The sequence below is a fragment of the Mirounga angustirostris genome, unplaced genomic scaffold, assembly GCF_029215605.1.
Source record: "Mirounga angustirostris isolate CCGP_5_RB_7025 unplaced genomic scaffold, mMirAng1.0.hap1 SCAF_2, whole genome shotgun sequence".
Classification (NCBI taxonomy): Eukaryota; Metazoa; Chordata; class Mammalia; order Carnivora; family Phocidae; genus Mirounga; species Mirounga angustirostris.
This window is the reverse complement of record NW_026991710.1, coordinates 134,360,427-134,384,111: the sequence shown is the minus strand read 5'-3', so window position 1 is coordinate 134,384,111 and position 23,685 is coordinate 134,360,427. Positions and strand designations below refer to the sequence as shown.

Genomic DNA, 23,685 nt, shown 5'->3' with positions numbered 1-23,685 from the left:
ACATTTATTAACTGTGGAAAGTTCAAATAACTGAACAATTAAACAGGCATTAAGATGCATAAAGTGTAAGCCTTTTAGAGTTTTAAATATTACAAGGCAACATATATATGTACACATATTCTTTAACTGAAATAAACAAGATATTAAATTGTTTATTAAGTATGCTCTTAAGTATGTGGAATGCATACATGTAAGACTAGATAGGAAACCACTAGAATATTACAGAATGATTTCTTGGATAGGAGATTATAAATGATTTTTTCCTTCTCTTTATCTTTGCTAATTTATATATTAATTATTATTACTTTTTACATTAAAATTACCATATAATTTTAAAAATGTAACAATGTTTAAATATCATCTGCCTATACCTTCTTCCAGGTTTAGAAATACAGTTAGAGTCTCCAAAAAGAGACCAAAATGAAGGTCCTGTATTTGAATAAGAGTGTTGTTATTCAATTCGCCATTCCTCTGGGAAAAAGAATTCCTAGAACTACAGGAGCTGGTTCATAGGGACACTCCAGGCTTCCTGGGCACAACTCTAGGAGGTACAACCACCCACGATCCTCTCCTGCCAGTTTCCTGAGCCATAAAATGAAGATGATAAGTATACTTACCTCAAAGGGTAGTTGCAATATTAAATGATTTCATATATAGAGATATGCTAAATACATATGTGTGTGCATATATATATATGCAAATAAAATGCACATATATTTAGCATATAAAATGGTGACCTGGTAAATAGAAAGCACTATCAAAGCCTTAGCTATTTTTCTATCCTCATTTTATTACTACTACAACGACTACGACTTCTCTTACTACTACTACCACCACCACCGCTAACACCATTACTCTAACTATTGCTACTATAAGAACAACAGACAAACCAGCAATAGAGCCCCTCTTCCTCATGGGGCCATTTTCCAAAGAGAATAATGCCTGCCAATCTGATCTCGGAGAAGGAGAAGGGCAAAAGAGGCATGGGAATTGCACCAGAGCTTGTTCTTCAGTAGATGCCCTGTGCCCCTGGCACTCTTTCACTACATTCTGGCCTCCAGAGGCCATCCCAGTGCCTTCTAGTAGCACACCCAGGCCTGTATAAATTACCTCTCCCTGTCTCACTGACTGACATTTTATAAAAGTTTGTTCATATCTTTAAAATAGATTCTTAACATCTCTCTGACCCATTCAGAATTACTCAAGAATATACCTTAATATTTTTGTGAGAGAGTTAGGTTACAGAAAGGTGGGAGTCATTATGCTTTAATAAGTTTTGTCAATTTAAATATTTATTTAGTAAATTTAAATAAAGATATTTATCCTTTTTTTTTTTTTTTTTTTTAAAGAGAGAGAGTGTGTGTGCATGGGCACAAAAGGCGGAGGGGAGGTGGCAGGGGAGAGGCAGAGAGAGAATCCCAAGCAGGCTCCACACTCAGTGTGGAGCCCAATGTGGGGTTCCATCCCACAACCCTGATCATGACCTGAGCCAATATCGAGAGTCAGAGGCTTAACCGACTGAGCCACCCAGGCGCCCCTTAATCAGTTAAAATTTTAAACACTTTAGTCAAAATAAAAATATTTAATTGTAAACAATAAACAATTGGGGCAAAAAAAAAAAAAAGTTAGTGGCTGAGTTCCCTCTGCTGAGTCAGGGAACTTAAACATAGGCGGCCACATGTGTAACAGGTAAGTCCTAACCCTCTTTGGTCATAGCTGATTGAAACTAACTAACTACACATCTGCCCCAAGCCCAGCCAATCAGATTGTAGCCTGAAGAATCCAAAGAAAAGATATGGGCACTATAGTCAAATGACATCATCATTAGGGACATAAGGTCATAAATCAACAGTCAGCACATACAAACCAAAATCAGAGGAAGAAAGGCATTAATAGCTTTAGAAAGCAGAAGCCAGTCGACCGACAAATGCAAGGATGGGAGACCATATGGTCCTGAGAAGCAGAGAAGTCAACGACAGTCCCTGGCTTTCTATTTCCAGTCCCATGTGGTCTCCATGAACTTTCTTTGCTTCTCTTTAGATGTTTATGAGACTGCCTGTTACAGAGGAAGAGATGAACAAATGTGCCCTAAACTAGCCTGAAATGTATATTCCTATAACAAATGTACATGTCACCAGCCATCTTTTTGTTCTTTTCCTTGGTTAAAGAGATTGGAATAGTGTTTAAACATCAAATAGTCCTTTCTTAAAGACAGATGCCCCAAGACACTACCCTGTTTTGTGTCAGCAGAAGAGGAAACAGGAAAAGAACAATTCTGCAAAAGAACTCAATTCTGCAAAAGGATTTTAAGCTTCATGGATAATCTATTACAGAATATCTATACAATACCTGCTTCTTGGAAGAAACATGGATTCCTTAATGAACACGGAACCAGAGAGAAGTATATACCAGCAGGTCCCAATATCATCAGGACTGGAAAAAAAGATAATAAAATCAGATGATTATCTAAGATAACAACAACAAAATCAAAACACACACAGCACAAAGTATAGTACCCATGTTCCTTTTTAGAACCATGAAGAATGATGAAATAGCATAAAACAAGTACATAAATATACCATTTCATTTTTTAAATTATCTTTTATCCCAAAAATAAGTTAAAGATATTAATCAGTATATTTAAATGTTTTAAATGTTCCTTAGACCTATTGCACCTACCATCCCAAGGTTTAGCTTTTAATTTTTTTGACTGAAAATACTTCCCCTGCTTCATAAAACAAAATATAAAGAGGTAAACAGTGAAACTCAGTCTTCCCAACCTTTTCCCTGGTCTACCAAGCTCCCACATTTTTCTACCACACTTGTTGGATAGTCTTTCAGAATTTCTTTATGTGCATGCACAGAAAAATACACATATATTCTTACTCCCTCTACTGCCTTTTTTTTCTTTTTATGGAAAGATAGCATACTCTATAGTGTTCTTTCCTTTGTGCTCTTAGAGATCTTTTTATAAGAATACAGCTTTCTTGTGGATGTGCCATATCTGCTTTAAGCAACCCCAGTGACAGTCATTTCTGTTATTTTTAATCATTTGCAATTATTTAAAAATAATAAATAAAAAGTGCAATGAGTAACCTTGTGCATACATTATTGACTATAACTGGTAACCAGAAGTGCGACTGTTGGGTCAAAGGGCATGGACACTGTAATTCTGATAATTGTCCTCCACAGGTGCTCAACAACTTATTTGCCTGTATACTTTCACACAGCTTTACTAATATATAATATAGTTCATTATATTAGTTTAACAAATGTTTCACAATTTTATGAGGAGGGCTATTCTAGGTGCTTAGGATATTTCGGGGAACACCACCACCACCACCACCAAGTCTCTTCCCTTATGGAGCTTATAATCTGGTGGGACAATACAGATAATAAACAAGAAAAATAATAAATTGGTAAATTACAAATCAGTGCTCCGGGGAAGAAATTACTATAGGTTAAGGAAAATAGGGGGCAGGGTGTTACAGTTTCAAATGGCTGGGGAAGAAGAGTCTCGCTGAGAAGAGCACATTTGAGCAAAGGAGCTGACAGCCAACTGGGTTCCTAGGGAACCCGCATTCCAGGCAAAGGGCGGGGAGGATCCAGTGTTTGTGCAAAGGCTGACATGGCCTAGCAAGGGGGAAGAGTATGGTGTGGCTGAGGCAGAGTAGGTGAGGGGTACGCCGCTGGGGGGCATAAGGAATTCTACCACTAAGGCTTTTTATCAATCTTTCAGGTTTTTGCCAATCTGCTTGATGAAAATGAGATCTTAGTATATCTTTTTCATTTCTTTTTCTTATTATTATTACAAGAGCATCTTTTTTCTTATTTCCATGAGTCATATTTTTTTCTGTGAAATCAGTTTACTACTTTTAATCAACGTTCTATTAAGCTGTGGGACTTTTTCTAATCTAGAAACACTTTATAAAAATGAACCTTTTTAAAATACGTGCTGTGAATACCTTTTTCCTCAGTTTGTTGCTTTATCCTTTGTGCTTTTTGCCATGTGTAAGTTATTTTATTTTATCCAGTCAAGTTCACCAAATTTATTTGTTAAAATACAGGCTCAGCTACTATTAAAACAAAACAAAAAGCTAAACATAGTAATGGCTTAACCAAGAGGGAGTTCATTTCTCTCACACACACATAATAACAGCCTTAACAACAAAGGCCCAAGGCTGATAGGATGGTTCCATGGTATCGAGAACTCAGGCTCTTCCTATTGTGTGGTTTAGTCATCCCCAACCCACAACAATTATGTCATAGTCTCAGGTGGCAGCTTCATATCTCACCACTGTATTCACATTCTAGCCAGTGGATGCGGTGGAAGGAGTACAGAGCCTACCCCACTGCTGTTAAGAGTACAAGGAAGCTGCATACTACACTTGTCTCACATCACAATGAATCACGTGTGTGTTCCAAGGGAGTCTTCATCAATCCCCCCCACCTCCACCCAAGTTCTCTCCTTTTTGGGGAATGAGCGGGAGGTGTAAATAGATTCCAAAAGTTTTTAAAGGACAATAAATTCTATTTATGATTCTGAATAGTTATTTAAAACACCAATCACTATCACGTAATCATTTTCATTTTGCTATTTGCTTCTAAACAAATCAGCAGTTGACCATTGTTTCCTCCCAAGTCCAGTCTTAACTAATATCACAACTACTAAGTCCTCGATGGCAAGGCCTCATTAAAATGTAAAGGAACAATACTGACAAATAGAGTTTAGCTCCAAGGAAACCATAAAAGTTAAATGATTTCTCAAATGAAAATGTACAGTACTTCAGAAATAATTCATATCCTTTTCTCTCCAGATTTTAATCATTAGCTTTTGCAATCTACATTTACCTAATTTTGAGGGAAAAACTTTGTCTTTCTTAGCATAAGGTGACAGAATTATTATTAAATTCTAATTTATGTCAAGTGAAAGTGTGTTCTCCCAAATGCAAGCATGCTTAAAATTTTTTTTAATAACAAATAATAAAACACTGAAATAAAAAGGAAAAAAAAGAATTATTATGTAAACTTAATCTGCTCTTACAATGCTCCCTTTATCACCAAAAGGCTGGTCAAGAGAAATGAAATCTAGAAAAACAGGAAGTTAAGGTAGATCACTGCTTATTAATTATGTGGCCTTGGGCAAGTTATTAGAGCGAATACCAGGATTAAATGAACAATGCTCATTAAATGCAAATAATTATTGTAGAGCTTTTTATCATGTACCATGATCTAGATTAACTGAGACATAGAGAATATAACAAACATTCGTTGGCTTTCTAGTTATTCTGTATCTGTCCATTTTGAAGGCAAATTATTATGGATAAAATAAGTGCAAGGTTTGTAAACTTGGCTTTCCTGGCACTGATCATAAAGCACACATGAAATGAAAGGCGACCAATGTCCAAAGTGGATAAAGGACTATAACAGCAAATATTCTGGCTCCCTGAACGCCCATTCATTACCCTATAATTAGGGTTGGTTCTTCTAGAAAAAACCGAAGGAGATAAAGATAAGAAACTTGTCCACCCAACCTTTTCCACTTACTATAATTTTGTTTTCCTAATAGATGGGCTGTTTCCTCTAACTTTTCCAAAAAATTCAAAGGTTAACTCACGAGAGCTATATTTGCTTGAGTAGGAATTGGCAGAGGATGATCATTCGATTAACAAACATTTATTGAACTTGGTAAGCATTTACACTACATGCCATGCCAAATACAATCACTCCAATTTCTTTATTATTGAGTTGTCCCTTTTTTACAGATGCAGGTTTTATAAAAGTAAGCTCATTAGAACTAAGAAAACAAAAACAGTGAATCTTATTTTATCGTGTTCTGGAAATAGCTGTAAGCTAGAAAATCCCTCCCATCTCCTTCTCTTCCCATCCATCCCCCCACAGAACTCATGTGGGTTTGTGTTCCAAAAATTCCTTGCTGTGAGATGCCACCATAAAATCTGTTTTACTCAGTCTTAATCATCCAGAAAATTCTCCTGACTTTGTTAGAAATCATCTACAATTATGCCTCAGGCAGGCAGTGTTTCAGTATGGGGTACATCCTGCTTCCCTTCAAAGTCTGCAAATACTCCTTTCCCACAGTGCAGCTGTCGTTACCCAAGAGGTTTTAGACCGTTTTTGCACATACAAAGTGATGATGTTTTTTCAAAAGAAAAAATGAGTAAGTCCTAAGAATGGTACTTAACAGAAACAGCATTAAACTTTTCTACACTTAAAGGGTAAGCAAATTGAATCCAGGACATCGCTTACAGACACATTGGCAACGAAGTTAGCTAACAGAAGATTGACTATAATAATAATAGTTATCTGGGACTAACGCTGGGATTTTTTTCAGTCCAGTGGTTCTCAGGCTTTCATATGCATATGAATCACCTGGGATATTAATGAAGAATGCATGCTCCCAGGCTCTGCCTATTCCACCCGATCCCACAGTCCGTGATCGTTAGGTGGGAGATCCATCACAGTGACTTTCAAACAAATATCCCAGGTGATTCTTATGCCTGGGGCTTGTCAACTTTGAAAAACCTTTAGAAAAGCTGTCTCAATATTAAGCCCCAACAACAACAAATGGCAAGAAAAAAAAGTACAACTCTTATCAATATTTGTGCCAATACGTTGCAGGTGTTGTATTCACCAGTGTTATTTTAATTTTTTCCTCAAATAATTGTTTTATGCTTTAAAAATATGAGCTAAAGGCCAAAATTATGAGCTAAGGGGAAAAGCTGAATCTTAGAATAAACCTGATTGAACATCTCCAAATAACCTAAGTCTTAACACCACCAGCAATGGGTAGAAGAGAGAAACCTAAAGATTAAAGAGGGACATATAGCAAAGTAGTACACATTGCAAGTCTCTCTGATTAGCCAAAATGGACACTTAGAAAAGACCTATAAATTTTTATACTGAACTAACAACTACAACAGACAACTGATTTGATGCCAATACAGCCCATTCTGCAATCTGCAAAATGAAAGCCACAAAAGCCTAGATGTATAAGACACCCTGAAAGCCTATTTTTTTTATTTCATCAACAGGGAGAAAATGAATAAACCCAAACAAAACAAAACAAAAACAAAATATAAACAGACCATTACAAAATGATCACTTCACTCCCAGTATAATTAGATAGAAGGACTCTGAAGTAATCAGAAATGAATGATGCCCTTTAAGAACCAAGGCTAAACTGAAATGGCAAGTGCAGACCTGGAATAATGGGGAAGAGGCAAACATGGAATCTGGTGCCATTCTTTCCCAACCTTATTTCCTTCTACTCCTCATCATAAACCCACCACTGCTGACGGGCTGCTTTCCTATCTTTCTTTCCCACCTCTGTCAATCTGTCCAAGATGTTTGCCTTTCTCCATCTTCTCAATCATATCGTACCTGAAAGAAATGGTTCAAACCCTATTTCTTTAACAAAATCTTCTCACTCATTGTTTTCCAAATTCCAAAATATTTATCCCATCTAATTTCATTCTATTTTATACTTTTCTCTATTGAATTTTTAGTCCTGAGGTATCTAGGTATCTTCCTCCAACTACATTGAACCTCCTTTTAGACAGGAACTGTGTGCTGTACCAGGTAGAAACTGGGCACCATTTCAGTTATCATTTGCTCGGGTAGATCAGATCATTGCATGCTTCTGCTCGTAACCCACCGTTCCCTCACAAGGGACAGTCCAAACCCCTTGGCATAGCAGGTAAGGGAAGCAATATATTGCTATGCAAAGCGCAAAGGTTTTGGAACATATGTTCTTTACTACTAGCCACGTGATTCTGGTGAAGTTAAATTCTGACATTCTAGTTCCTCCACTGTAAAATGGGGATATCGATACCTTTTTCACGACATTACTTGGATTTAACAAAACAGTATATATGCAGTGCCTTGTATAATAAGTGCACAAAAAAATACCAGTTCTCTTCATCTCTTTCCTTCTCTTATGACCCTTTCTAAAAGGGCCAACCTACAACTGTACTTTCTATTCCTAACCCCGAATATCCTATACTGCAAACTTCACCCTGTTCAGCCATACTACACTTTTTTCCCACCAATGCCTCAGGGCCTTTGAAAAACCTGCTGTTCCAGCTTCTAAACAGTACCTTTTATCTAGTAAACTCATTACTCATCCTTTGAATTCCAGGTTAACTACCACTTCCTCTGAGAAGTGTTTTAGTAGCTTTCAAATAAAGTGAGTCACTTTCCTCCTGAGTTCCCAGAGCATTTTGTACATGCTTACACTAAGCAGTTGCCAATATCATAATATTTATTTTAGGAGTCTTCCCCCATTAGTTTTTAAACTCCTCTAACTCACCAGCACCCCAATATATAACGCTACACAATGCTTGATTGGCACTCAGCTATATTCTTAATGAATGAATTAATAATTTAATAGACACTAACTCAGATATGGTATTAAAGTGAAAGTCGGTTAAGCATCAGACTCTTGGTTTCTGCTCAGGTCACGATCACAGGGTCATGAGATCTGGCTGAGCAGGGAGTAGGGCTCTGCGTTCAGCATGGAGTTGGCTTGTCCCTCTCCCTCCGCCTGTACTCCTGCCCAACCCCCCATGCTCTCTCTCTCGCTCGCTCTCTCTAAAATAAATAAAATCTTAAAAAAAAAAATAAAGTGAAAGTCAAAGATTTAAGTTTCAATTTACTAGTAACCAGAAAAATGAAACCAGGCTAAAAGAACTTCCTTAGCAATATCCTGTAAATCCACACGGTGGCGATGTCTCCACGTGAAAGAGCTGTGTGTGCGGCTCCACATTCCCCATTTGTAAAGCGCGAAGCTAATACAAGGGATCAAACTGAAGTTGACAAAGGAGTTGAAAGAATCATCATCAGCACCAAAAGAAAACTAACTCAGCAAAGATGGCTATTAGAGAGCAAAAAAGTAACATGAAAAGGCCACTTTATTCAGCTATTAATAATTTGATACGAAAATTTAATGGTGTTTTGTGGCACCCAATCAACCAAAAGGGCTGCTTATGGCAATGAAGGCAAGGAAAACTGAGGAGAGAGAATGACTTGTAACAAAACATGAGTGGCAGGAATGGGGCAGGCGGCTGTGGGCAAAGGATACTTAGCTAAGCTTAATATTCAGCTCAAAACAGACATCTAAGGGGGGGAAGGGTGGTGACAACAAATAAGACACTGAAACATTGGTAAGAATGGTACCCTTGCAAAATCCGAACAGTTCTGGACCAGAAGTTAGTGCCTTCCCAGATGACCTGACAAAATAAGGCATGAGGAGGGCATGAGCACTACAAGAAGGGCTCCCTCCCAGTTTAGCAGATCAAGTGCAATACGGCATTGGCACAAGTCAGAAGTGATCCAGGGACGTGTAGAAGCACCTCTATGGTGCTTTCTATGGGCAGCATTAGCAAGGGCTTTAGAACACAGAGAAGCAAAGACATGAAAATCATTCAAGCATCGGGGAAGTGTCTACAAACAGTGGTTAGGAAGACCATTCAGGGAAGAGGTGGTACATGGCAATCACAGAGAGGTTAGGTACAACTAAGACCTCAAACATCAAACATCAATGTTTTGGATATTTTAGAAGGGATGTTATACCATATTCAAACAACAAAGTTGCTGGCATCCGAGAGACGCGGAGACAGGATTATTATCACCTTTATGTGGGCGACTGGCTCCACATCCAGGGTAAAACATCAGAAAGGGGAAAAAAAAAAATGAAAACTAACAAAAATTCCAATAACTAAGTGGAGACAACTAGCAAGGAATCTCAGAGGGCCAGCCACCTAGTGCCCAAAACTAGAAAAACACCTGTTCCTTTTCCTGTATCCACTATCTGAGCAGCAGCTTCCAACCAGAGGACAAAAACCAGAAAACAGAAAACCTTCCTAAGTGTCCCCTTCCCCCCAACCTATCATCACATTCTTTTTGTGCCTCCCAACCCCTAAGACTCTCTCTCTCTCTTTTTTTTTTTTGCTTTTAGTCAAACCAAAACAGAGACTTTATTTTGTTTAACCAGAGGGACGATACTTCAGAACTGAAAGGAGTGCTATAAATCCAAAATTCATAAACCCCTATCTACTTCTTTATCACATGTCCTTTGGTTCCTTACTGTTCTAAGTGTGGTGCCCTGGTAGCAGCATGGACATCACTTGGGAGCTTGTTAGAAATGCAGAATCTCTGGCCCTACCTCAGATTTACTAAATCTGCATTTTAACAAGATGTCCAAGACATCTGTATGTACATCAAAGTTTGGGGAACACTGCTGCATAGATGACTTTTTAAAAGGAAATTTTAGCTGTAAAATGATATCGTACTCTTAAGCTCCCTCTCCAGGAAATTAAAAGCACTAATTTAACAAAAATATGGCAATTACACATCTCTTGCAGAGCCATCAGCAAAGCCTCTCAGTGGACGCGCTCCGCTGAAGTTCAGGCCCTCACTGCTGCCCACATATGCTGTCATTACCCTCTTCTGGTGGGCTTAGACTTGTACTCTCGAATATAAGATTATGCCAAAAACATGAAAATAACGTTACTTATTTACAGCAAATTATTCTCTGTTCTTCTACAGGAGTCAGGCAGTCAGCTCACATCAGAGGTTTTCAATACGAACTTGCGAGCCCCCTGGGACTGCACACTGTCCAACCCTCCTCTAACCATAATAGCTACTGCTATTGAGCTACATAGGATTTCCTATGAACAAAGTGTTCCATGGCTTAAAAAAAAGAAGTTCAAACAATGGCCACCTTCCAATATGCAGATGGCTTTTCCGATACACAATAATTGTAATCTTTTCCAAATACATTACATCACTTTTGTTACTGGATTTATCAAAAAGTTTAATCATTAGTTGTTTTTGGTTTTTGCTCCTCTGATGGGGCTGTAAGCTATAAGCTGAAAAGCAAAATATGTATTATTTATTTTTGTATGGTCAATGGCACAAAGTAAGCTCACCAAATAAATTAATGCAACACAGCAATGTAAGTGACCCTAACAATATTAGGTCAAAAGAAAAGTGAACCCACACCATTTTTACTAAGGCATAAAATATAGGATATATTTTAGAAAGAGCTCTACCAAGAGTTACAGGTGTTTGGCATTTGTATTTCTAACCTATAGAGAAGTAATATTTTATCATAAAATTATATACTTCATAATATTTAATTATATATAAATATATGAATTCCCATACTTACAAAAACACATTTAAAAAATAGAGGGTAACTTTTTATTCTATTTCCTAAAAGTTCTAAATTGTAAGGAAGTTACTTCACTTTTATAAATAAAAACTTTGAGGGGAAAAAAAGCACCATTTAACATTAAGTTTTTCAGAAAATCCTTATTCTCTACTCAATAGCAACTCAGTTGCAGAGGCTCAGAACCATGGAAAAGGAAAGTAAATAGCATCAGAAGAACTCTGAAAACTGATGAAAATATTAAGGCTATTTCAGCTTTATTTTGAAAAAAAAAATGTATTTTAGGGGCGCCTGGGTGGCTCAGTCGGTTAAGCGTCTGCCTTCGGCTCAGGTCATGATCCCAGGGTCCTGGGATCGAGTCCCACATCGGGCTCCCTGCTCAGTGGGGAGTCTGCTTCTCCCTCTCCCTCTGCCTGCCACTCTGCCTACTTGTGCTCTCTATCTCTCTGTCAAATAAATAAATTAAATCTTTAAGGAAAGGAAAAAAGAAAAAAACTGTATTTTGAAAATAAAGGGAATACAGTAGGCATACATTTTTTTAATTGTAATTTATATAACCAGCAAAATGAACAATATAAACTATTGAAGAACTAGTAAAGCCAAAAATTCTGTAGGTTCATAAATGGAGTCATTCTTAAACATAAAATTCATTTAAAAAATGAAATGAAGGAGTGATGCCTTGGGAGCCATGAAGTTATTAAAAACACCTTTTTTTTTTTTTACAAGAAAAAAAATGTCAATGCAGATTATGTATTTATTACAATATATCAATCAGTCATTCAGCTATATTGAGGGTGGAGGGATATATTCAAGGGCTTATGAAACAATTTATCAGATTTAAAAGACCGGCCAAATCTGAAAAATTAACGGTTTTGAAAACTACCAACGGGTCATAAAATTAATTTATAAAGCCATGTCTTTTAGAATTATGCACTGCAATTTCGTTTTCACAACAAACCCATTCCTCATGAAGAAAAAACTGGTGCTCAGAAATTAAAGAGAATTGTAGACATTCAGAAACCGAGTCAAATCCAAAGCCAGATCTGCCCAACCCACTAAACAAGGGTCTGGAGTAACTGCGATAATACTGCCCAACAATTTACAGCACCACTAACCCCTACTTATCAGAAAGCAGTAAGCCTTATTTACCTTATTTACCAACCTTACCTTATTTACCAACTATATATTTCCTTAAATAGCTATATTTGAGAGTTCAGAGGTCTTTATGCACTAAGTTTCACAGAAAATTGATACAAAGAATCTAACACCTAACATGTAGTCAGCTCTTACATTACAAAATGAGACCATAATGAAGGTCTTTATTGGCTGATCTATAAAACAGTATCTTCCTTTAAAATAAATTCAAGGGGCGCCTGGGTGGCTCAGTTGGTTAAGCGACTGCCTTCGGCTCAGGTCATGATCCTGGAGTCCCCGGATCGAGTCCCGCATCGGGCTCCCTGCTCGGCAGGGAGCCTGCTTCTCCCTCTGACCCTCCCCTCTCTCATGTGCTTTCCCTCTCTCATTCTCTCTGTCTCAAATAAATAAATAAAATCTTTAAAAAAATAAAATAAAATAAAATAAATTCAAAAAAATAAGAGAACAGGTTAATGCAAATTTCTGTACTAGAAATGGCAAATGTAAACCCCAGTCCTTGCCCTGACAGAGTTTAAAACCAAATACAGTTTTGAAAGTTATTTAATCTTCCATTCACCACAAAAATAAACCATTTTCATTGAAAGAATACTAGTCAATATTAAAATATCGATATTGCTAAGAAGCCCTAAAGTATTGCCATATGTACATAAAACAATCTTTCTAAGTATGTCCATATGTTGGTGTATATATACACACACACACACACGCATGCGTGTGTATTTGAATTTTCATACTTATGTAGGGCACATGAGTACCTCACAACATGCCAAGCGTGGTGGCCAAATATCCCTGTACTACAATTCTATGCACAGGCTAATTCTTTTTTTTTTTTAAAGATTTTATTTATTTATTTGAGAGAGAGAGAGAACACATGAAAGGGGATAGGGTCAGAGGACGAAGCAGACTCCCTGCCGAGCAGGGAGCCCGATGCGGGACTCGATCCAGGGACTCCAGGATCATGACCTGAGCCGAAGGCAGTCGCTTAACCGACTGAGCCACCCAGGCGCCCCAGGCTAATTCTTTAAAAATATCATTGCTTCATGTAAATGAAAATCTTAGGTTTCACCATTTTCTTTATATACACATACAAGTATAGCAAAATTATGGAAACATGGACAAGAAGGATACTTAAAAATTGTGATTACAGGGGCGCCTGGGTGGCTCAGTCGTTAAGCGTCTGCCTTCGGCTCAGGTCATGATCCCATGATCCTGGGATCGAGCCCCACATCGGGCTCCCTGCTCCACGGGAGGCCTGCTTCTCCCTCTCCCCCTCCCCCTGCTTGTGTTTCCTCTCTCGCTGTGTGTCTCTCTCTGTCAAATAAATAAATAAAATTTAAAGAAAAAATTGTGATTACATCTTGCTAGGAAAGAAAGGAGATTTGAAGTATTTTCTTTTTTTTAAGGGGGAGCTAAAGCAACCTAGGTAATAGATGCGCAATGTAAAATAAAATAAATGCTTGGCCACATCAGGAAGGAAAAAGCAGTACAACAGCTGGATATGGGCCAAAGAGTCAAAGGAGACCGTTCTTATGGATGGCAGAGACTGGCACACTTGGAGTCTGTAGGGAAGGGGGCAGGAGGGGAGGCCGGCAGCACAGGAGAGAGCAGGAATAACCACCCTGTGCAGGAAAACGGACACCCCTCCCCCTGGAGGGATGGGTGAGACAGGAGGCACCTGCAGCCACAGACAAATTGGGTATCTGAGAACAGAAACTAAAGCCTGAAGCAAAGTCCCTGGAGGAGGAGTGGGAGGGCACAAAGGGGACAGCAGTGGCTTGCTGGCCTTGCAGAAGTGACAATTCAGGATAGCTGCTGTAAAAACAGGAAACCATGTCAACAAATGAAAAGACTGCTATAAGCAATAAGGGCCGAGCTGAGGCTTAAAGTCCTAAATTACAATTGCACATTTACAGATTTAAATCAAAATGCTTGAAGAGACTCAATAGGCCTCAATGAAGCTTTTTTTTTTTTTTTTGGAAGAACAATTTCCTCTCCTGCAATAAGGAGAGATAAACCCCTTCACAAAATGCTATGAAAACTCTTTTGGAAACCAAAGCATTCAGGCAAATATACATGTGGAAATAGAGTTACACATATTTATAGTGTGGGTATGGGGTGTGTGCTTACACTTTTAAAAAACTTATATAACGGTTGAATTTCTGATCCAAAGGTTTTTAGCACTTCAAATGTATCTATAAATTAAACTGAAATGGTGAGGATGGTTGGCCACTAAAGAAAAACTAAAGCTGAAAGGACACATTGTTTATCTCATTTCTTGAATTAAATTAAGTAAAATATCTCTAAATTAAAGTCCATCAGGTTAGGACTTTATATTATCCAACTCTGATTCCCAAGTGAGCAAAATACCTAGCATATAGTAGATAACAAACGAAAGGAAGGCAGAAATCACCTGATATTCTCATCCTCTGTATAAAGTTCAACTAATTTTATCTATCTAGTACAGAAAAATACTAGAATCTAAATGGTCAATTCTAAGTTTTTTAAAGTTCTATTTCATCAGAACCACAACTCTCCCCCTAATCTTGATGCATTTTAAAGCAGTTGGTTTATGTTAAACATTTAACAAGGAATTCCTACCTCCCACATAGTCTATTAAGTGTTTATGCTAAAACAATAACATCATAGGAGTTAGACGTCACTACCATAATGCCCTCCTAACAAAAGTCTAAAGCAGCTAAAAAATTGGGAGACCAAAATGTAAATTATCAAAACACTGATGATGACAAAGACAGTAGCAGCTAACATTTTTTTAAGATTTCTTTATTTATTTTAGGGGGAGGGGAGCAAGAGGGAGTGAGGGGAGGGGAGAGGGAGAGAATCTCAAGCAGACTCCCTGAGAAGCTGCTAACATGTTTATGCACTTACTACATATGCAATGCTCTACATACTTTACACATAGTACTGATAACTGTCCTCACACCAACACTAAAAAGTAGGTACAATATTATTCCCAATTTATAGATGAGAAAAATGAGGTACAGAGTTAGATCAAAAGAGTATTATATTTACCTGGTGAAATTATTAAAACCACAGACTTAGAAGTTACCAGCACACAAACATAATAAGGAAAAGAAAATACTCATCACTTGGTCATAAAACCAAAGTCTAAAAGTCTTTGATATTCTGGCTACACTACATTCTTAAAGCTCAAGGGAGAACGAGAACAGACAAGTCATTTCCCTCATGAGTTAATAACAACAGGTCCCCAAAAGAGGGATAGCATTATTAAGTTATCTCAGATTTATATGCATCACAAATACAAGTGTTCTTTAATTTTCAAAACTGCATTTACACGAATTGGTAAGAGCAGAAACATGTCTATTCAAGGATCACAGAAGAAAACGCTCCAATTACCCTTCATCACAAGATTGGCCAAATACTAGGGATCTGATTAAGTGATCTACAATTAGTCTCTGAATTTTTGGTCTTAGGAAATCATGATCTCCTGAATATCCACAGACTTTTCATTGCTTACTAACACTGTCACGTAATTCTAACTAGTCAAAAATGAGCAACTGCTACAATCAACTTTATATATAAACTCTAGCCTAAATGCAATCAATTTAGGATTATCTATAAGACATGGCTTTGCATTATCAGGAGACTCATATTCACTGTCTAAACTGACTTAAAAAAAAAAAAACTCAGGTATATTTAAAGACACTGTAACCTACCTTCAATTTAAATAAATAATAAGTAATCATTGCTAGGGACTCAGGATAATGAAGGCAGAACTGATGGTGGGTTTCATCACTCCAGGGAAGCCAGCAGCAGGGAGGGATGATGTGTTTATACTGACTTGCACACAAGCAAATGGCATTTTTATGGCACCATTTCTTACGATGGCATGAACACGGCCGAAAAAAGCCGGTGAGTGATAGATAACAGCTAAGGTGACAAAATCACAATGTCTAGGCTCAAATCCAGATCCCACTTTCAACAACGAGACTTTGGCAAGTTCCTTAGCCCATAAAAGCCTCAGTTCCTTCATGTGTAAAACTAGGGTGATGACAACATCGACCCCACAAGGCAAACTATAAGGAATAAGTATATTAATGCATGTAAATCACTTATTAGACTATGTGGGAGGTAGGAAGTCCTTGTTAAATGTTTGCTATGACCTCATCATCAATACTACCAAAACTGTGTTTTAAGGGGGGAGGACAAAGGAATAGAAGGTTGACACTCAGTGCCACTAGACTGCTTCAATAAATGTTAATAATAGTCCTCAGAGATTTCCAACCCTGACATTTGTACACCTTATTGCACTGATAGCTTCTAATTGCTCCTAAAAGAAACAAATATTCTAAAATATTTGTATCTTAATTTCTTCAAGAATAAATATGTTAAGGGCATTTGCCTCTTGTTATTTTTCCCATTAACAAATATATCCTGATTACTTAATATTCTTCTACATTTGATGTACATTCTTTTAATCTCAAGACTGGATATTTACAAATCCTGTTATACAGCCTCTAGATGTCATAGTTTCCTAAGTTACAACCTAAGAATCACCCTAGATCAGATCAGATCACCTGTATCTTCTTCTAAACCCCATCCCTGACTCCCCCCATTCCTTCAGTTAGCCTCAGTTCAAGCACTACCCTCCTCAGATTACTTCGATTGTCTCCTCACTAATCTCCCTGCCCAGCCACTCAATCTCATCCACCTTTGTATTTTCAGAGAGACACAGGTATCATCTTTGAGGGGAAGGATGGGGAGGCATTTGGTCACATCATTTTGCTGCTTGAAAACTGGCCACCTGGCTACAGATTAAAAGAGATTTAAGAAAAATATCAACCGATAAATAAACTGTAAAGAAAAGATTTTTTTGAGACAAAGAGATTTTGAATATTTTCATAATATTAAGGAATTATTTTTTTAAGGTTCGATGATAATATTGTGGTTAGGGTTTTTGTTTAAGTCTTTATCTCTTAAAGATAAAGATACATATCAAAATTGATACAGAAGAATTGTTATGTCTGGATTTACCTAAAAATAATCCAGTTAGAGGTGGGAGAGGGGAAATAAGAGATGAAACATAACTGGCCATCAATTAACAATGCTGGATGATGCATACATGGGGGTCCATTATACTACTGTCTCTAATATTGTGAACATTTGCAGTTTTCCATAATAAAATGTTATTTAGAAGGGAAAAAACTCATTTCCAATTGCCTAAAGAATCACGACTGGTATTTTTAACAACACATTCACAAGCAAATATGACTGTAGCCTGACTCTTCTCTTAATTTGTCATCCTGACGCATACCCAGATGTCAGTGGCCCTGAACTTGCCGCAGGTATTCAGAACATCAGACCAGGCCCCTTCCCCTTTTACTGTTCCTTCTGCCAAGAAAGTCTCTCTAGACTACCAGATACACTTTTGAGACCTAATTCAAAGGGCCACTTCTCTGAGACTCTTCCCATTCCCCTCAAGGCTTCTCTTGTACTTCTTCAGCCCTTAGTACCTATCTATATATAGGTATATATCTATATATAGGATATATTCTTCTCTCCATTTCTCTCAGTTCTTCTGGTTGGTTACATTTTGTTGTTGTTGTTTTCCTTTTATTCTATTTCTAGCTCCTTCAAGAGATTATAATTACAGCCTCCCTAAGGGGGAGAAGCTGTATTTCATTTATTTCAATAAATATTCCCTATAATAAGCATGGAAAGTAGTAATTATTTATTTAATAGCACTTTGAAAAACAGAAAGTCAACAGAACAACAGTCAATCATGGCAAACATTATTAATAAAATAATATGTGCAGCAAACCAGTTTATATGTCCTTAATACAATATATTTACCTACTATATGTTTATCACATTCTTAAAAAAAATTGTAATTTTTTCAAGGAATATGTTACATATCTTGAAAGAAATATCAGTATTATTTATAGAACAAACTAAGCCCAAAGAGATGTGGGCAGCTTATTTTCCTATTTCTGAAAAGGTGATCAACTAAAATATGACATTTATGCTATCATTAAATCTCATTTGACGTGGTTGTGGGAACATGTATTTTGTTCTGTTAGAAAGACTACACTGTTTCTTATTTCATAATGATAAAAATGTCAAAATATTCCATAATATTAAATAATATCTCTGAACCACAAGTGAGAGATATACAGGTATAGATGGGAACTTAGCAGCAAAGGACTGTAAACTTTTACTTTATGACAGGCAATAGTTGAAATGTTTTACGTTTCTAAATTACAAAAAATAAGTTAATAACTTAGCCGTTACTAATACTCCTGTGATACTTTAAGGAAATTATTTCGTTATTGCAGTATACACTGTACAAAGAGAAAGAAAACACCTACTAGTATAAAACTTCATTTGCTTCGTGTCTTTCATATCTCACAGTCTCACACATTAACCTGTAAAAAAACAAAACAGAGACATGAGTTCAATATGTCACGAGAAAACATTCTAGTAGGTTAAAAACATGAAAGAGACATGTGGTTTAGAAAGTTAAGATTACTTTATATGGACTGCCACAATCACTTATTAGCCTCAAGATAAATATAAATATTTTTGGTATCCAGGTTAACAAAATATAATAAAACAAAATCTGGTAAAGAGATGCTAGAAAAAAACTTTTGTTAGATGACAATTTTGCCATGTGTATTTTATAGGGAACAAAATAGCATGTGTTTTACACTGTGTAAATGACATGTAGACAAATTAATGTTTTCCGAGGTAAGCAGAAAATGAGAAAAGAACCTAAAAATTAGAAGAGAGAACCCATTAATTTAAAAAATGATAAAGTCATTCACGTTAATGTTACTTACCAGTATGTAATTTCAGACAAAAGGAGGCTTTTATTAACTCAGTATATTTATGACTAATGACTAAATGGAGGCTTTACAACTTAAAGATTTGTTATTTTGGCCGATTCATCCCTGAGGAAAAAATTATGGAAATTATGGAAAACATGAATAAATGTTTAAATATTCAAAATTACCTCAAGAACAGCATCTTCAAGAAGCATCCTATTAAGCCCAAGTAAAATTTCCAAAAAACACAGAAATGCAAAAGAGAAAATGACTATTCCTTCTTATGAAAGAACTAGCAAATTAAAAAGTGGCTATAAAAGTGATTATTTCAACAGCACCTCCATTTTGGTCAATGGGGTTAGTGGTCTCCAATTTGTGAAACTCTGATATCAACCTACATCATTTTTCCTGTTTGCTAAATCCAATTAACACCACATACTCTTGATTTTTGACTTGAAAACAACTCTCTGGTATATTCTTCTTCCTTGTTCTTACTACCATCACCTTACTTCAGAGGTCCTCTCAATCCCTTACTTGAAACATTCTACTGAATGTCACTAACTCCAGGAGGAAGCATCAAACCTTGAATACACATCATTAACAGAGATTGAATCACACCAATTCTTTATAAGAGTCACAATTGATGGGTCTTAAATTACACAGCAGCTCTGTCTTGTTTCCTATTAGAATGAAAGAAGGATCCTTGCTGCAACCTCTTCACTGGATCTCATTCCTTCTCCTACAATAGACTCTGCTTTCCTTCAGGTTTACCTCCTTCTCCACATCACCATCCATTTCTACCTCTCTCCTAAATCACTTCCTTTACTAAATAAACTCATCTTAGCATCACCTATTGTATGGGGCAGGGGGACACCTATTTGAGCACACATCTCCCTCCAGTTATTATCCATATTTTGCTTTTCCCATGACAAATATTCTCCTCTTGGACTGTCTATATATTCTTCTCTCCATTTTCTCACCCTCTTGCCACTTCTCCATCATTTGCTCCCTGAAATTCCAAAGAAAAGACTCTAAAAAGTTATTAGCATCCTCTGTGTTATCTAAATCCTTTCTGTCCTTATCTTAATTCCACTTCTCAGCAATATTTGCTGACTCCCTTTTTCCTTACACCATCATCTTCTCGAGGCTTCCTGTCCTCAGTCTTCTGGTCTTCCTCTTAACTTCTTAGTCATTTTTTTCTGTCTCCTTTGGATTCTCCCCCCTTCCCATTCCTCTGACTTCTAAATGTTATCAACTCCTGTCAGCCCTCTTCTCCTCTGCACCATGTAATCTCATCCAGTTTGTGGTTTTAAATTTAATCTATAAACGGATGACTTTCCAAGCAATGCCCCACATCTAATCTCTCACCATGATATACACTCATCTAAATGCCTACTCAACATAGCCACTGGCTGTGTAACAGTGATTTCATGTTCAAAATGTCCAAAACAGATCTTAAATTTCTTTCCTAAGAATTTGCTTTCCCACAATCAGTAGTACCCAATTGTTTAGGCCAAAGATCTTGGAGTCATTACCCGTGACTCCTCCCTTTTCTTCATATCCCATCTCTCTGCCAGCACCTGTTTCCAAAATATATCCTCTCAAATTGACCAAGTCTACAAATGTAGATGTCAGCTTCTACTTTTGTACACCTACTGTCCATTCTCCACATGGTTTCTAAAGAAATCTTTCTAAATGTTAAGTCAGATCACCTACACTTCTGCCCTTGATTTCCACTACCTTTGGAAGAAATCCAAACTTCTTATCCTTGGTGCCTTCATACACCAAGCCTATTCCCATGGCAGAGTATCGGGGCATCACTACACTATGGAGATTTCTGCACAGCTGCCCTGACTCAAATGTTACTTCCTCTGACTACAAAGTCAAAGCAGCCCAGCACCCATTCTTATGTGTATGGTAAGTGCTGGAAGGCTTGTTTGTACAAACACACCCTAAATGCTCCCAATAATCACTATCTTGAGACTATAGAGATCCTATCCTCCCTCTATATTCCCATCAAGCAGAATGTATAGAAGAAAGTGTTCAGCGTTCAAGGTCAGGGGCGCTGGGGGATGGCCGGCCAGAAGCATCTCCTTTGTAACAAAGAAAAAGAGGTATCAGAAAGGCAGGAATGAAGGAAAGGGACTCACAGGAGAAGGAAACAAAGAAGAGGGCTATGCATGTTACCTGTTCCCAGATGTAATAAGACCTCACCGTAGCAGGGACCACCCCCACCCCCAACCCCCCGCCTTGAGAAAGCAAATAATCCAATGCAGCCCTTGTTGGGCTCTGGCAGAAATTAAAACCTGAACAGCAATTTACAAAGGGCGCCCTCAGAGGGAGGATGACGGACGCTTTCTCTATGAACTAGGGAAGAGGCAAAGGACACGGACTGCTGGTTCAAGCTACTGTCACCTGGGTGTCTGGGGACCGGAGCCACATGTCAGTCACATGTAGAACTCACCATATATTGGTCTAATAGAAACAAAGTGTTTGGCTCTGGTTGAAACCGGTGCCAAATTTACTCTCCTTTATGGAAACTACTTTCAAGGGCCCATCTCTGCCATCGATGGGTGGGGGGTGGTACCATCCAAATGAAGCAGACTGCAGTAATTGCAGACAGGATAACTCCCACCAAAGCCCCATACAGTGTATATAACCCCAATACCCAAATATATTCTAGGAATGGATGTCCTCTCAGGACAACTACTGCAGGGGAATTCAAACTGAGGGTACACTTAGTCAAACAAATAAAAGGAGACGCAAAATGGACAGCTGTAATACTACTTGTCCCACAGAGGGTGATGGCAATTAAACAGTATCATCTCTTGGGAGGCCATGAAGAAATCACAGGCACAATTAAGGAATTAGCCAATGTGGGCATTATATGACCAACTCATGGTCTATATAATAGTCTCGTCTGGCCTGTGAAGAAACCAAATGGAACATGGAGAATGACTGTGGATTACAGAGAACTAAACAAGGTGGTACCCCCTCTTCGTGCAACTGTGCCCAGCATCATGTCACTTGTTGATGTGAATTGGGGAAGTTTTAGGTACATATGTTAAACCTGGCTAACACCTTTTTAGGTATTCCCATAGCCCCAGAAAGCCAAGAACAATTCGCTTTCAGCTGGGAAGGAGAACAGACATTCATCATCCTACCACAGGGGTTTTTATATAGCCCCATGATTTGCCACAGCTTAGCGGCCAGTGACCTAAGTCATTGGGCAATTCCAGAGGCAGTCTGTTTGTCTCATTACATTGATGATCTAATGTTAACTTCTCAGTCTTTTTCTACTTTGCAGTCCACTGCACCAGATTTGCCTTCTCACCTAACAAGTCAAGGATGAGCAGTCAACAAAAACAAAATACAGGGCCCTGGCTTAACGGATAAGACAAAAGTTGTCTCTGCAGCAGTTATTGATAAAATACAGGCACACCCATGTCCCACCATCCCAAAGCAGTTGCAAACTTTCATAGGTCTCCTAGGGTTTTAGCATCAGTTTATCCCCTGCCTGGCTCAACTGCTTCTGCCCCTTTATAGACTGGTTTAAAAAGAAGCCCAATGGGACTAGTCCACAAAGACAAGGCAAGCATCTGAACAAGGCAAGATGGCTATTAAATACATCCAAACCTTAAGTATTCTCATACAGGGACAGCCATATGTATTGGATGTCGCCAGTTACCCAGAAGGGTTTGGATAGAGCTTGTGGCAACAGCAAGGGCACAAACATGTGCTATTAGTTTCTGGTCACAATTTTAAAAAGGAGCTGAGACCCAATATAGCATTTTAGAACAATAGCTGTGTGCTATTTACCATGCCTGATGGCAAGTAGGAAACATAACTAAAGGGATCCCAGTAGCTGTTCACACCCAGTATCCTATAGCAGGATGACTAAAGGATACATTCCAAAAGCCCAAATCAGGCAGTGCCTAGACCCAAACTAGCTGAATGGCATGCCTACTTGCAACAATGTAGTACCTTGACACACAGCCCCCTTCGTGTGGAGCTGCACTCCATCTCGGCCCCGTAACTTATGTCACAGCCATTAACTGGCATAGCATAGCCACCATGGCTGCCATCCTTTGTGCTGGAAGGAGAAAGACCGATCCCTGAGCATGCCTGGTACGTTAATGGCTCAGCAAGGAGCAAACCCTGCACCTGGATGGCTATTGCCATCCAACCCTCAACTGAAAGTATCTGGGTAGACTCCAGTACTAGACATAGTAGTCAATGGGCCAAATTATAAGCAGCATGGGTGGTACTGCTCCATGAACCTACCCCACTATTATATGCACAGATAGCTGGACAGTCTACCAAGAATTGACCATGTAGCTTCTCCAGTGGAAGGCACAGGACTGGATGGTAGTGGAACACCCACTCTGGGGCAAAATGTGGAAGGACATACTCCAGCAATTATGAGGTATGAACATCACTATTTACCATGTAGATGCACACACAGCATGCACCCCACCTGATAATTAACAAGATAATGATCTGGCCCATGGCTGCCTCCTAGAAGATATGCCAACA

At 38.1% G+C, this 23,685-nt stretch overlaps 1 protein-coding gene across 11 annotated transcripts in view; it reads right to left on the bottom strand.

Annotated features, from left to right (window-relative positions):
* Positions 1-23,685, bottom strand: part of RAPGEF2 (Rap guanine nucleotide exchange factor 2) — a 237,474-nt gene that overhangs the window by 138,978 nt on the left and 74,811 nt on the right. For all 11 annotated transcript variants that reach the window (XM_045880209.3, XM_064585220.1, XM_045880208.2 and 8 more), the window contains exons 3-4: positions 18,694-18,750; positions 2,350-2,433 (exon numbers count right to left, since the gene is read on the bottom strand). In XM_045880209.3, the coding sequence (XP_045736165.1) occupies positions 2,350-2,433; positions 18,694-18,750 (141 nt within the window). The remainder of the gene's footprint in view (positions 1-2,349; positions 2,434-18,693; positions 18,751-23,685) is intronic.